The 15,599-nt window shown below is 39.8% G+C and overlaps 1 protein-coding gene and 1 pseudogene across 24 annotated transcripts in view; one reads left to right on the plus strand and one right to left on the minus strand.

The window, feature by feature from the left end:
- Positions 1-15,599, plus strand: part of USP54 (ubiquitin specific peptidase 54) — a 149,205-nt gene that overhangs the window by 113,690 nt on the left and 19,916 nt on the right. For 18 of the 23 annotated variants that reach the window (XR_014253300.1, XR_014253301.1, XM_082424374.1 and 15 more), the window contains 6 exons: positions 1,468-1,599; positions 1,769-2,149; positions 2,405-2,636; positions 3,568-3,701; positions 12,780-12,947; positions 15,475-15,594. Coding sequence is in view for 21 of the 23 variants with exons in the window: in XM_082424374.1 (XP_082280500.1) it covers positions 1,468-1,599; positions 1,769-2,149; positions 2,405-2,636; positions 3,568-3,701; positions 12,780-12,947; positions 15,475-15,594 (1,167 nt within the window). In the remaining 2 variants the exon portion in view is untranslated. The other 5 variants (XM_082424385.1, XM_082424393.1, XM_082424379.1 and 2 more) reach the window with 3 other exon arrangements.
- Positions 1-15,599, minus strand: part of LOC309642703 (protein FAM136A pseudogene) — a 294,376-nt pseudogene that overhangs the window by 80,061 nt on the left and 198,716 nt on the right. The gene's annotated exons all lie outside the window — the stretch shown is intronic.

Here is a 15,599-nt window from a genome sequence, read left to right on the forward strand (position 1 = left end):
TTCAAATATCCTATTATCTCATAAATGTCATATTTTTTAATGGTTGGTTTGTTTTTGACTCAGAATCCAAATGAGGTCTACACATTGTGATGGGTTAATAAGTCTTTTACATTTCCTTTAATCTGTAGGTTTTGCCTCTGTTTCTTCCTTTCTGTTTATTGTTGAAGAACTAGGTAGTTTGTGCTGTAGTTTTCCCACATTTTAAATTTTGCTGATTGTGTCTGTATGGTAAACTGTAGCGTGTTTCTCTGTCTTCTATATTTTTTATAAATTGGTAGTTGGATCTAGTGATTTGGTTGGATTCATGTTGGATTTCTTTTGATGACTATTGCATAGATGACTACTGCAAAGTGTGATTTTTTTAGATTGTATTTCTGAAACTGAACCAGGGAGAAACCAAGTCACAAGATAAATAAGGAGAGTCAGGTTTATTTGAAGGGTTTGTGAATGGCTGGGGGTGGGGAAGCATGCCCATTGGTTTTTACATTTGCGGATTTAGTTGTTCCAACTGATAGGTCTTTCTTATGGGCCCAGAGATAGCAAATGATTAGATAAAAGCAATAAGAGATTGCGTTGGTAATTGAAAATATGTAGCCATATCATTGCATATCATACCTGAATATGTACAAGGATTTTCATAACTAACATATGAAAGCAAATTTCTGCTAGCTCTCAGATATTTGAGGACCCTAGGGGATTTCCTCTAAGCCTATATTCCAATTTAATTGTTGCTTAATTCACCTTTGGCTTCCAGCAGCTTAGATGATTATATCCTTTAGAATCTGACCTTTGCTGTTGTCAGATCATACTTATACATTCACATACTGTGGGCGTGAAGTATGGCAAGTTACATAAAAGAGCCCAGATCTCCTGGGTTTCCCAGTGATTAGTATTGAGGAACTATGAAGTGTAATCTCTGGGCGAAGTCAAGTTTGGTAAAGCATGGGTTATGGCTGGGAATGAGCATTATTCAAAGTTCAGATGTCCTTTGGAATGATTCACATTTAAGGAATGTTTAGAACTGGGTCTTAAAGCCATATACAATCAGAGCTCTTGTGGGCAAAGGCTGGGGCACCTAGGATAATACCAGATGTAATAAAAATTAAACTTCACTCGGTATGTGTTGCTACCATGATATTCTTATATAATCTTTAAAACTTTTTCCTTTTAAAAACTACCAAGTAATGTGTCCTTCTGGGTCACTGGGAAGGATTATGAGCGGGATCGAGATTGGTACTTGCTTAGGAGACATTGTAAATTTGGAAGTTCCCGCTAAATACTTGAGCTTTTCTGCCTTTATCTATTGAGAGATTCCTGCTACACTTAAATCACATAGTCTTGGCCTCTCCAGCTTCCGATCCACTAAGTTTGTGGTACTGCCATGAATGCCAAAGGGAGAGTAGATTCTCTAAAGGATGGAGGTCAGTCTCAGATACCAGCTTACCCCCATTTCCTTGTTTTTTTCAGGACACCTGACTGATAGTGAATGTAATCAGAAACTCCCATCCAAGAAAGGTTCACTGATAGAGCGCAAGAGGAGCTCTGGCCGGGTCAGGAGGAAAGGCGATGAGCTTCAGGCCTCAGGGTACCACAGTGAAGGCAAGCCCCCCTGCATAGTTTCTCTTTCTTTATTCACTCTGTCACACTCACACTCCAACTGTGGCTTCTCCTGTCTGCTCAAAGGCCTTTCTTTCTTTTTCGACTCTGGAGTCTGGGTGCCCGTGATGACTTTAAACATTTACAGTTGTTTCATCCTTTGTGTTTTTAGGAGAAACACTGAAAGAGAAGCAGGCTCCTAGGAATGCCTCCAAATCATCCAGCAGCACCAACAGGCTAAGGGATTTTAAAGAGACAGTCAGCAATATTATCCATAACAGACCGTCCCTGGTTTCTCAGACCAACCTAGGATCTCCCTGTGTGGGGAGGGGAGGAGACCAGACTGACAAAAAACCTCCTCGGAACCTGCCTTTACACTCTCGTGACTGGGAAGTAGAGAGTACCAGCAGTGAGTCAAAATCCAGTTCTTCTAGCAAGTATCGTCCAACATGGAGACCCAAACGGGAGTCTCTCAATATTGACAGTATCTTTAGTAAGGACAAAAGGAAGCACTGTGGCTATACGCAGCTTAGCCCCTTTTCTGAGGATTCAGGTAAGGAGATAATTAGGGAAGAATTGAGCTTTTGAATAAAGTTGATTTTTGTATTTTTAAAAAAACCTGGGTTTTCTGGTAGACTTGGCAAGGTGCATTTTTACCTTGAAGGGTAAAAATTTTACCCTCATGGGTCGCCTTTTGGGGATATGAGTTCGGTGAATGAGTAGCTAGAGGGAAGGGTTAGTTATATCTTGATTTGAGGCAGATGCTAAATCTACCTCCTTTTCCATACTTGTCCTTTGATTGGGATAGCTAAAGAATTTACACCAGATGAATTAAGCAAGCCACCTGCTTACGACATTAAGACTGGCGGACCAAGACCCCAGTACAAGATCTGGGGCCCAGTACGGCCAGCCTGTCACCTTTTAGAGCAGCACCCTCGCCTAATCCAGCGAATGGAATCTGGCTATGAGAGCAGTGAGAGGAACAGCAGCAGCCCTGTCAGCCTGGATGCAGCCCTGCCTGAGAGCGCGAATGTCTGCAGGTATTGTTTGGCCTTTGAATAGCTGCATTGTCCCTTGCAGAAATGTGAGCCACCAAGAGGCTTTTTAGCTCAGACAAGTGAAGAGATGGACTTTATTACTGTCTTGTGGGCAAGCAAAATGTGCTCGATCAACTTTCTATGGCAACAGTACCCTCTGCTGGGAGAAGGAGCAAAGGCATTTGAGAAAGGAGAGGCAACTTTTAAAGTATTATATATAAAATAATTGTTTAGTAAATAACTTTTATTGAAAGAATGAGTTAGTGAACCAAAACTTACATAGTTCTATGATCAGAGAGAAAACCCAATTGTTATTTATTCTTGCCTTTTATATTAGGCTTTTTTTTTTTTAAGATCACTGGGGATTCTGTGTCTTATGAAGCCAGTGATATTCATAATTCCGTAAGATAATGATGACTGTTTAATAGTGGTCATTGCACCCTGTCCATAGGGCCCATTTGCTTTATAAATTTCAGATCTCCATATATTGTTTTTACTGAGTTGCCTCAGACACAAGCTTCCTAACAGTATAGCTTTGAAAGGAGTGATATCTTCTGTAAGAGTGATAACCGTATCCTCATACTTTCCCACTGCTCTTCCCTGACCTCAGACCCTGTTTAGTTTTACACATGAGAAGATGCCACAAAAGTATAAGAAAGAGGAAGGCAATCCATATGAGAGCATTTGTTTATTAATTCATTAAATAAGTTTTGTGCCAGACACTGCTAGATGCACAAAATGTGAATGAGGTGAGATAAGATGGGGGAACGAGTGGGTATTTCAATTTTTCAGAAGTAGTTTTGCAGGTATTTTAATTATATTAGTTCGATGTTTGGGGTTTTTGTTGTTGTTTTTGGAGGGAATTTAGTCCTAGGAATGTTGCTAGTTATCAGCCTTCTGATGCTTTCACTAGACTCTGGTTTCTGTTTTGAAGGGATACAAGTGCTAAGAGATCAGCTGGGTTGGCCCCTTCCTGGCGTCACATCCCCAAGTCTCACAGTGGTAGCATCCTGGAGGCAGACTCCACAGTATCCAGGAGTGGCTGGACAAAGAATCAGCCCCTCTCAGGTAAGCGCAAGGACGTTGGATTTGGAGAACTGGATTTTACTGCCAATTCTATTTGGGAAACAGCCTAACCTGAGCACATTTGAAATTAGAGGACAATTGTCCTTTGTTCCATCAGAATGTAAATGTGAAGACATTTGATCTGCTCCATCTCTGGAATTATCTTTTTTTGTTGTTGTTGTTCTCTATCATAGCTTGCCTGCTTGCTCCTTTCCACCTTGGAGAGAGCCCTGGAGGGAGCAAGAAGGAACAGAAATATGGTGAACAGTATCAGTAGCACCTGCTTTCCTTAGAAGAATAACTCCTAGGGCTTTCCTTGGTATAGAGGCATTCTTGTGGGAATGGATTTTTTATTGTTTAGTACTATGAATTGAGATAACAAGGGGGACATGTAGGCTATGGGCAAAACTGGGAAATAAGCAGGTCAGAACTACCCTTACCCCTGCCTCTATATCCTGTCTAGTATCCCTGCTTTGTTTTTCCTTCTTGAATGTGCCTGTGTCCCTCCTTCTCAAAACAAGCTTGAAAGGAATGATCTAACTCTTTTACACTAGATGTATGTGACTGAGAATAGTTTAAAGTATGCTTTCTCTAAGAGAAACTAGCATTTTAACAAGTCAAAGCCTGAAGATAAAGGAATGTTGGAATTTCAGGTATGAGACACCAAGCATAGACATTTGAGGTAGTCATAGGTTTTATATCCTTTTTACATTCTTCTCACAACACACATATATACTTACAGTGCATATTCAAATAAGTAAAATAAATCCTTTACTTACTCACAGCTGAAAATTGAGGTGGTAACTATGTAGTCTCCCGAACATGGAGACTTTTTGTGATGCTTCAAGGAAGGTGGTGAGTATTCAGTATTGTTTAGTCGGCTGAGGAGTTCTGGGGTCCATTCGTCTAACTTAGAAATCAACCTTCTCTGAAAGATGTGTTTCATCCCTTTTTTTTCTGGTATGTTAGATCAATTGGGAGTAGGGTGTGTGGGCAGAAACCTAACTATGGTCTGGTTTAATGAGCTTCTGAATAGATATGTGGCCAGCTCACTAGGGAGATGAGGACAGAATATTATGTGCCAACCTGTAGAGATGACACCAGGAACATTACTAGTCTGACCACCAGTTCTCTTAATGGCCACTGAAAGTTCTTAAAGGTGGCTGGAAGGGTGATATGCAGCAGAAATAAAAAGGCATGAACTCTTTTAGGTATGAGTGCCATAGGTTGCTAACATCTGGCAGAGCAGAACAATGCCTATAGAAGCAGATATCTCTGAAATCCTGGGCTAGAGTAGGTTATAGTTAGAAACCCATAGTTATAGTTAGAAACCCATTTCATTCTTCCTAATGAAATTATAGGTTTGGTTTACTTCCCACATTTTAATTTATCTCATATTGACTAACATTGCTTTGAGAAACTTGTGCTCTTCCATGAGCCTGTTCCCCCTTCTCTTTCCTTCGATAGCCAATAGCTTTTCAGCACACTAAAGACTGAGTCTCATGATTTCACTGATAGCCCTATTTCTAGATTAGCTGGATAGAATTCACTGACTGGATTCCTCAACTGGTAAAAGATATTTGACAAGGGGTTAGAATAAATTCTTCACACACCATACACCCCACCATCCTCTTTGTATAGTAAACCCTATTTTTTTATCTGGTGACGCTGACCACCCTTTTAAAAAATTACAGAAGTAAATGTTAGCCCAACAATTCAGTAACTTGCCCATTGCCTCTTCAAACTGAAGCAACCACTGTTATCATTATGGCATGTATCTTTCTACATCTCTTTCTGTGCTTTCTATTCTATGTACAAGTACATAGATAAGTTTTTTTATTTATACATCTTTATAGGGGTATAATTGCTTCACAATGCTGTGTTAATTTCTGTTGTACAACAAAGTGAATCAGCCATATGTATACATATGTCCCCATATCCCCTCCCTTTTGAGCCTCCCTCCCACCCTCCCTATCCTACCTTTCTAGGTCATCACAAATCACCGAGCTGATCTCCCTGTGCTATGCTGCTGCTTCCCACTAGCTATCTATTTTACATTTGGTAGTGTATATATGTCCATGCCACTCTCTAACTTTGTCCCAGCTTACCCTTCCCCCTCCCCATATCCTCAAGTCCATTCTCTAGTAGGTCTGCGTCTTTATTCCTGTCCTGCTACTAAGTTCATCAGTACCATTTTTTAGATGCCATATACATGCGTTCGCATACGGTATTTGTTTTTTTCTTTCTGACTTACTTCACTCTGTATGACAGACTCTAGGTCCATCCACCTCACTAAAAATAACTCAATTTCATTTCTTTCTATGGCAGAGTAATATTCCATTGTATATATGTGCCACATCTTCTTTATCCATTCATCTGTCAATGGACATTTAGGTTGCTTCCATGTCCTGGCTGTAGTAAATAGTGCTGCAGTGAACTTTGTGGTACATGTCTCTTTTTGAATTATGGTTTTCTCAGGGTATATGCCCAGTAGTGGGATTGCTGGGTCATATGGTAGTTCTATTTTTAGTATTTTTAAGGAACCTCCATACTGTTCTCCATAGTGGCTGTATCAATTTACATTTCTACCAACAGTGCAGGAGGGTTCCCTTTTCACCACACCCTCCTCTCCAGCATTTATTGTTTCTGTATTTTTTGATAATGACCATTCTGACTGGTGTGAGGTGATACCTCATTGTAGTTTTGATTTGCATTTCTCTAATAATTAGTGATGTTGAGCATCTTTTCATGTGCCTCTAGGCCATCTGTATGTCTCCTTTGGTGAAATGTCTGTTTAGGTCTTCTGCCCATTTTTAATTGGGTTGTTTGTTTTTTTGATATTGAGCTCCATGAGCTGTTTGTATATTTTGGAGATTAATCCTTTGTCAGTTGCTTTGTTTGCAAATATTTTCTCCCATTCTGAGGGTTGTCTTTTCGTCTTGTTTATGGTTTCCTTTGCTGTGCAAAAGCTTTTAAGTTTCATTAGGTCCCATTTGTTTATTTTTGTTTTTATTTTCATTACTCTAGGAGGTCGGTCAAAAAAGATCTTGCTGTGGTTCATGTCAAAGAGTGTTGTTCCTGTGTTTTCCTCTAAGAGTTTTATAGTGTCTGGTCTTACATTTAGGTCTTTAATCCATTTGGAGTTTATTTTTGTGTATGGTGTTAGGTAGTGTTCTAATTCCATTCTTTTACATGTAGCTGTCCAGTTTTCCCAGCACCACTTATTGAAGAGGCTGTCTTTTCTTCATTGTATTGTATATTCTTGCCTCCTTTGTCATAAATTAGGTGACCACATGCGCGTGGGTTTATCTCTGGGCTTTCTGTTCTGTTCCATTGATCTATATTTCTGTTTTTATGCCAGTACCATACTATCTTGATTACTGTAGCTTTGTAGAATAATTTGAAGTCAGGGAGCCTGATTCCTCCAGCTCCATTTTTCTTTCTCAAGATTGCTTTATCTATTCAGGGTCTTTTGTGTTTCCATGCAAATTGTGCAATTTTTTGTTCTAGTTTTGTGAAAAATGCCATTGGTAGTTTGATAGAGATTGCATTGAATCTGTAGATTGCTTTGGGTAGTATAGTCATTTTCACAGTGTTGATTCTTCCAATCCAAGAACATGGTATATTTCCCCATCTGTTTATGTCATCTTTGATTTCTTTCATCAGTGTTTTATAGTTTTCTGAGTACAAGTCTTTTGCCTCCTTAGGTAGGTTTATTCCTAGGTATTTTATTGTTTTTGTTGCAATGGTAAATGGGATTGTTTCCTTAATTTCTCTTTCTGATTTTTCGTTGTTAGTGTATAGGAATGCCATAGATTTCTGTGCATTAATTTTGTATCCTGCAACCTTACCAAATTCATTGATTAGTTCTAGTAGTTTTCTGGTGGCATCTTTAGGGTTTTCTATGTATAGTATCATGTCACCTGCAAACAGTGACAGTTTTACTTCTTCTTTTCCAATTTGTATTCCTTTTATTTCTTTTTCTTCTCTGATTGCTGTGGCTAGGACTTCCAAAACTATGTTGAATAAGAGTGGCAAGAGTGGACATCCTTGTCTTGTTTCTGATCTTAGTGGAAATGAGTATGATGTTTGCTGTGGGTTTGTCATATATGGCCTTTATTATGTTGAGGTAGTTTCCCTCTATGCCCATTTTCTGGGGAGTTTTTATCATAAATGGGTGTTGAATTTTGTCAGAAGCTTTTTCTGCATCTATTGAGATGATCATATGGTTTTTATTCCTTAATTTGTTAGTATGGTGTATCACATTGAATGATTTGCGTATATTGAAGAATCCTTGCATTCCTGGGATAAATTCCACTTGATCATGGTTGATGATCCTTTTAATATGTTGTTGGATTCTGTTTGCTAGTATTTTGTTCAGGATTTTTGCATCTATGTTCATCAGTGATATTGGTCTATAATTTTCTTTTATTGTGATATCTTTTTCTGGTTTTGGTATCAGGGTGATGGTGGCTTTGTAGAACGAATTTGGGAGTGTTCCTCCCTCTGCAATTTTTTGGAAGAGTTTGAGAAGGATGGGTGTTAGCTCTTCTCTAAATGTTTGATAGAATTCGCCTGTGAAGCCATCTGGTCCTGGACTTTTGTTTGTTGGAAGATTTTTAATTACAGTTTCAGTTTCATTATTTGTGATAGGTCTGTTTATATTTTCTAATTCTTCTTGGTTCAGTCTGGAAAATTGTACCTTTCCAAGAATTTGTCCATTTCTTCATGGTTGTCCATTTTATTGGCATATAGTTGTTTGTAGTATTCTCTTATAATCCTTTGTATTTCTGTGGTGTCAAGTTGTGATTTCTCCTTTTTCATTTCTAATTTTATTGATTTGCATCCTCTCCCTTTTTTCTTGATGAGTCTGGCTAAGGGTTTATCAATTTTGTTTATCTTCTCAAAGAACCAACTTTTAGTTTTATTGATCTTTGCTATTGTTTTCTTTGTTTCTATTTCATTTATTTCTTCTCTGATCTTTATGATTTCCTTCCTTCTACTGACTTTGGGTTTTCTTTGTTTTTCTTTCTCTACTTGCTTTAGGTGTAGGGTTAGATTGTTTATTTGAGATTTTTCTTGTTTCTTGAGGTGAGATTGAATTGCTATAAACTTCCCTCTTAGAACTGCTTTTGCTGTGTCCCATAGGCTTTGGGTCATTGTGTGTTCACTGTCATTTGTTTCTATGTATTTTTAAATTTCTTCTTTGATTCTTCAGTGATCTCTTGGTTATTTAGTAGCACACTGTTTAGCCTCCATGTATTTGTGTTTTTTACAGTTTTATTCTGTAATTGATTTCCAATCTCATAGAATTGTGGTCAAAAAAGATGCTTGGTACGATTTCAGTTTTCTTAAATTTTCCGAGGCTTGATTTGTGACCCAAGATGTGATCTATCCTGGAGAATGTTCAGTGTGCACTTGAGAAGAAAGTGTATTCTGCCTCTTTCAGGTGGAATGTTCTATAAATAGCAATTAAATCTATCTGGTCTGTTGTGTCATTTAAAGCTTGTGTTTCCTTATTTATTTTCTGTTTGGATGATCTGTACATTGGTGTAAGTGGGGTGTTAAAGTCCCCTACTATTATTGTGTTACTGTTGATTTCTCCTTTCATGGTTGTTAGCGTTTGCCTTTTGTATTGAGGTGCTCCTATGTTGGGTGCATAAACATTTATAATTGTTATATCTTTTTCTTGGATTGATCCCTTGATCATTATGTAGTGTCCTTCCTTATCTCTTGTAACAGTCTTTATTTTAAAGTCTACTTTATCTGATACGAGTATTGCTACTCTAGCTTTCTTTTGATTTCCATTTGCATGGAATATCTTTTTCCATCCCTTCACTTTCAGTCTGTATGTGTCCCTAAGTCTGAAGTGGGTCTCTTATAGAGGGGTCTTGTTTTTGTATCCATTCAGCCAGTCTGTGTCTTTTGGTTGGGGCATTTAATCCATTTACATTGAAAGTTGTTATCGATATGTATGTTCCTATTACCATTTTCTTAATTGTTTTGAGTTTGTTTTCATGGGTCTTTTTCTTCTCTTGTGTTTCCTGCCTAGAGAAGTTCCCTTTAGCATTTGTTGTAAAGCTGGTTTGGTGGTGCTGAATTCTCTTAGCTTTTGCTTGTCTGAAAAGCTTTTGATTTCTCCCTTGAATCTGAATGAGATCCTTGCTGGGTAATCTTGGTTGTAGGTTATTCTCTTTTATCACTTTAAGTATATCCTGCCACTCGCTTCTGGCCTGCAGAGTTTCTGCTGAAAAATCAGCTGAAAAATCCCTTATGGGGATTCCTTTGTATGTTATTTTTTGCTTTTCCCTTCCTGTTTTTAATATTTTTTCTTTGCATTTAATTTTTGTTAGTTTGATTAATATGTGTCTTGGTGTGTTTCTCCTAGGGTTTATCTTGTATGGGACTCTCTGCAGTTCCTGGACTTGGGTGACTATTTCCTTTCCCATGTTAGGGAAGTTTTCCACTATAATCTCTTCAAATATTTTCTCAGTCCCTTTCTTTTTCTCTTTTTCTTCTGGGACCCCTACAATTCGAATGTTGGTACGTTTAGTGTTGTGCCAGATGTCTCTGAGATCGTCTTCAATTCTTTTCATTCTTTTTTCTTTATTCTGCTCCACGGCAGTTATTTCCACCATTTTGTCTTCCAGCTCACTTATTCGTTCTTCTGCCTCAGTTATTCTGTTATTGATTCCTTCTAGTGTATTTTTCATTTCACTTATTGTGTTGTTCACCTCTGTTTGTTTGTTCTTTAGTTCTTCTAGGTCTTTGTTAAATATTTCTTGTATTTTCTCAATCCGTACCTCCATTCTATTTCCAAGATTCTGGATCATCTTTACTATCATTACTCTGAATTCTTTTTCAGGTAGATTGCCTATTTCCTCTTCATTTATTTGGTCTTGTAGGTTTTTACCTTGCTCCTTCATCTGTGACATATTTTTTTGCTGGCTCATTTTTTTTTTTATGAGTGGGATTGTGTTCCTATCTTACTGGTTGTTTGGCCTGAGGCTTCCAGCACTGGAGTTTGTGGGCTCTTGGGTAGATCAGGGTCTTGGTGCCGAGATGAGGACCTCTGGGAGACCTCACTCCGATGAATATTCCCTGGGGTCTGAGGTTCTCTGTTAGTCCAGTGGTTCGGATTCGGAGTTTCCACCACAGGAGCTTGGGCCCAGCCCCCGGTTTGTGAACCAAGATACCGCAAGCCGTGTGGGGTGGCAAAAAAAAAAAGCAGAACAATAACAAAGAGTAAAAAATAAAATTAGACTAGGAAACTAACAGATATGTTAGAAAGAAAATAAAAATAAAAATATATATGAAACAACAACTGGAAGGTAAAACAGAACCACAATAGTAAAAAAGAGGAGGGGAAAAAAGAAAAAAAAAAGGCGGAAAAGACCTTGGCTGTGGGGGCGGGGCTTAGGCACGGGTGGGGTTTAGGTGGTGGGCGGAGCCTATGCTTAGGACGCACAGGGCTGGAAAAGGCCATGGGGGGGCTGGGGCTTAGGCTCAATGCAACAGAAGGGGTCCAGGCGTGCCTCTGTTCTTGGGGGACGGGGGACCCAGCCTGGGAGCCCAGCAGGCTTCCCAGCCCAAGTGGGCAGGGCACACTCCCTCTGTGACTCTCCTGTTCCTCCATCCTGGAGGGCCCCTTCATCCCGCCTGCCTCTCCTGTTCTCCTCTAGCCTCCCTCCTATGCCCCCAGAACCAATGTAGTAGAGGGGGCCTTTTGAGGGCATAGGACTGGGCCCGAGAGCTGGGCAGGTTTCCCGGGCCAGTTGGGCAGGGGAAACACCAGGCGTGCTCCCCCTGATCCGAGCCCCTGAGGCTCCCTCCAGACATGGGAACCCCTCCCTGCTCCCAGCCACCCCTTGGGGAGTGCAGGTCCTGTCCTACCTCCACTTCTCCTCCCCCCTTAGTCCCCCAACGTCCTACCAGGTTGCTTGGGGGTTCCTCCTGTCTCCTTGGGCATCGAGGTCCCCCACCAGCATCTGGCAGGAGCCCTAGTTGTCCATAGATAAGTTTATTACTAGCATTTAAAAATAAATAAAAGGAAGTCATACTATAGATATTATTCTGTCACTTGATTTTTCACTTAATATATCATGGACATCCTTTTAGATCTGTTTGGTTCCATCTGTGAAAAATTGAAAAAATTAAATTTTTACTACTATCAATATTTTCCAAACTCATTAAAAAGGTGGTGGAAATTAAGAGGGAGAAATTGACTTGTTTGAAGCTTCCTGGTGAGTCACTGGTAGCACATGGTAGAGAATGCTCTCTAATAGTTAAAAGTACAGATTATGAATTTAACCTATTTGACTTTAATTCAGCTTTACCATTTGCCATTTTTGTTACCTTGGGTAAGTTATTTATCATCTTTGTGACTCAGTTTCTTCATTCTTAAAATGTGGGCAATAATAGTATCTACCTCATATATTATTATTATTATTATTTAAAAAAATTTTATTTATTTATTTATTTATTTATTTATTTATTTATTTATTTTTGGCTGTGTTGGGTCTTTGTTTCTGTGCGAGGGCTTTCTCTAGTTGCAGCGAGCGGGGGCCACTCTTCATCGCGGTGCGCGGGCCTCTCACTGTCGCAGCCCCTCTTGTGGAGCACAGGCTCCAGACGCGCAGGCTCAGTAGTTGCGGCTCACGGGCCTAGTTGCTCCGCGGCATGTGGGATCCTCCCAGACCAGGGCTCGAACCCATGTCCCCTGCATTGGCAGGCAGATTCTCCACCACTGCGCCACCAGGGAAGCCCTACCTCATATATTATTGTGAGAATTAAATAATATATGTAAAAGTGCTTACAGGTATGCCTGCCACGTAGTAAATACTGAACAAATGGTAGTTGCCATGTTGTTATTGTTGTTATAAAGCACCCAATAAATATTATTATTATTCATGGCCTAGGTATCATCCTGAATCTGAAATGGAAAGCACTATGCAAATATGAACTCCAAACTGAAGCCAAGAGTTCCAAAGGAAAAGCAGTGCAGTGGCCATAAATACAGCAAGTGCTTAGTCTTGGTTATGGAAATGTGGCGACTTCTCTTCTCCCTTGCTTGTATTCCAGGTGGGGAGATATCTTCCAAAACTGAACTGGATGAATTGCAGGAAGAGGTGGCCAGAAGGGCCCAGGAACAGGAACTTCAAAGGAAACGAGAGAAGGAATTAGAGGCAGCTAAAGGGTTTAACCCTCATCCCAGCCGCTTCATGGACTTAGATGAACTGCAGAATCAGGGTAATTGTTGTGAGCATTAGGTTGTGGGTGATGGGGACAGAGAAAGCTGGGAGGAAAAAAGTATTCAAGCTCATAAATTCTGTCTTCTCTTTAGCCAAGTTATATTTTATCTTAATTCAGCCATTTCAGTGAGAGCTAGTTAAAGTAGGAGGTGACAGGCCTACTGGTTAGAGACAGGCACTGATTTGGGGCCCATTTATTAAAAGCTTGTAGATTAGAGATAGTATATTGTTCATGAAAAATATTTCTGATGAACAGCTATATAAGGTGTAAATTAAACTACTCACAATTCAGAAACAGCAGAAAAAGGCAGTGAGTGAGCCACACTGACAGTGAGGGGAATTCTTCTCGCTCAGCAGAAATATGCCCTTGAGATTTCCTACCTGGAGCTTCAGGGAAGTGGATCTACCAAACAGGTTATAAGAACACAGAGCCTGATTTCCTTTTGATCTTCTGATGATTCATATCCCAATCTCACACGATTTTCATGGACTTTATTTCAGCTTTTCCAGCTGCCCCACATTAGTTACTTTTTTTTCCTTCAATTGCTTTAGGACATCACTTTGTACCAGCAGAGACTAGCCTTCAAAATAAGAGTTCAAAAAGGCTGGGGTATCTATTTTAAATAGGCCCTGAAACCTATATCTCTGTTTTTCTATGAAATGAATTTATTATTCGGAACCTCCAGATGCAACAAATTGTGCTAAAGTAGTGTAAGGAATAGGAGCCAATGCTGTTTTGGGTGGCTGCTTTCTTTTGATCACTTCTTTCTTCTTATAAACACTTAGAAGAACTTCCTGGGCTTATTTGGGGGCTACTTTTCTCTTCTAATCCTACTGTCTTTTGATTCAAGGCAATTGTTGCTTTATACTTTCTAAGGCATTGTATTTGTCTCCAAATTAGTTTACCATTCCTAATTTCTTAGATGTCCCTATGTTTCGATAGTTTTTTCTTCCTTTTTGTCCTTAAGCTATATCACATTGGTGTCTCAGGTTTATTTTGCTTCTGAAAGAGGGGGTCTTCTCATCTTCCTCCCTTGCCTTTCTCCCCTCTCTGTCAGTTGGGTAGTACCTTAGAGTTGAGAGTGGATCCCTCTGGCTGTATTTCATTGTCAGTTCTCCATACACTTTGGTTTAGAGCAAGGAATGTAGTGCTAAGATTCTGGAGGATAAGAATTAAAATTTAGTACAAAAACAAAAAAAAACACAAAAAAACCAAAAAAACCCAAAATTTAGTACAATCATTGACCAACTATAGTTTGTGTATATATCTCTGTACAGAACTTTTTTTGTTTTAATTGCTCTAGCCACCACCTCTGATTATAAAGGTTGTATAGATTCAATTGATTTCAGATATAATGAGAAAACTTCAGGCCTGAGTACCCACTACCCCAGGGACCATACCTCTAGCGGTGGAGTAGAACCCAAATGTCAAGTTCTTCAGAACCAACTTGTTACTTCTACTTCCTTCTCATTGTTCTCCGAAGCTATTGGTGAATTAGGGAGTGAATGTTAGGGGTATGGAAGAGCTTTTCTTACCATGCCCAGCTGGAGGTTAATGGAGGATGGGTACATTATGGGAGAAATGATTTTTTTTTTCCTGTGAGCTTGTGAAAACTCACCATTAATCCCATTGTAGGTGAACTTGGGTTACAGCTTACTACTAATTTATGGTTATGAGTGAGTAAAAGGCAAGGGGATACATAAACTTGAGAATTCTTTTACAAAAGTTGCCCTTACAGTACTTTCTTGCTTTTCATGTGGCACTGTCCCTAGACTCTCCTGCCCCTGCTTTGGCACACATTCACTTTCAGGGGAGGAAGCAACATCTTATGCTCACTGCAAGGGAAGGTGACTTTTTTACAGTAGGTTTGGTGAGCAAGGGCATGATAGAAGTAAATACTTAGCAGTGCTGATGAAAGGTATGTGTGTGCAAACCAAGAACAAGGGCATTTCCACTGGCCTGGTAGATACATTGAAGTTAGGAACCGTAGAACACCTGTACCCAAGAGGGGTATTGATTTTCCAGGTGCAGGTGGTACAGAGAAAACTATGAATTAATGTAGGAAAGAAGTGTTACAGATGGCTTTTCACAGAGTACTGAAGCCACTTTTGCCTTAACACAGCAGTGGAGGTCTCGGTGGAGATCTGGAGCGTTGAACACAGGTTGCCAAGATGTATGTTGTTGCACTGTGGAGAAGCACGTCAGTTCCAGGCATAAGAACCCACCCTTCTATTATAGACAGTACTTTGTTGTTCTTTCCTTGAGGGCCTCCCTAAGAGGTCTTGGAGTTGGAATATGTGGTGGACAATGACATCCCCCTCTTTCATGGCTTTGGTAAGGTCGCAGCTAAGGCAAAAATGGATGTCCTACGTGTTTCAGAGAATTCTTAATAGTAATGGTCAGTTGGAGTAAGGGTGGACCAGAGGCTCAGCAGCAAAGATCTATGTGCTCTGAAGGGAAAAAACAGCACATAGGAAAAGCTGGAACAGATTGTTATGAAAATGAAAAGTGCTGGCCCTTTCAGGGAGGAGTGACGGCTTTGAGAGGTCCCTACAAGAGGCAGATTCAGTGTTTGAAGAGTCGCTGCATCTGGAACAGAAGGGAGACTGTGCTGCCGCTTTGGCTCTCTGTAACGAAGCTATCTGTAAG

The sequence above is a fragment of the Balaenoptera physalus genome, assembly GCF_965194825.1.
Source record: "Balaenoptera physalus genome assembly, chromosome: 14".
NCBI lineage: Eukaryota > Metazoa > Chordata > Mammalia > Artiodactyla > Balaenopteridae > Balaenoptera > Balaenoptera physalus.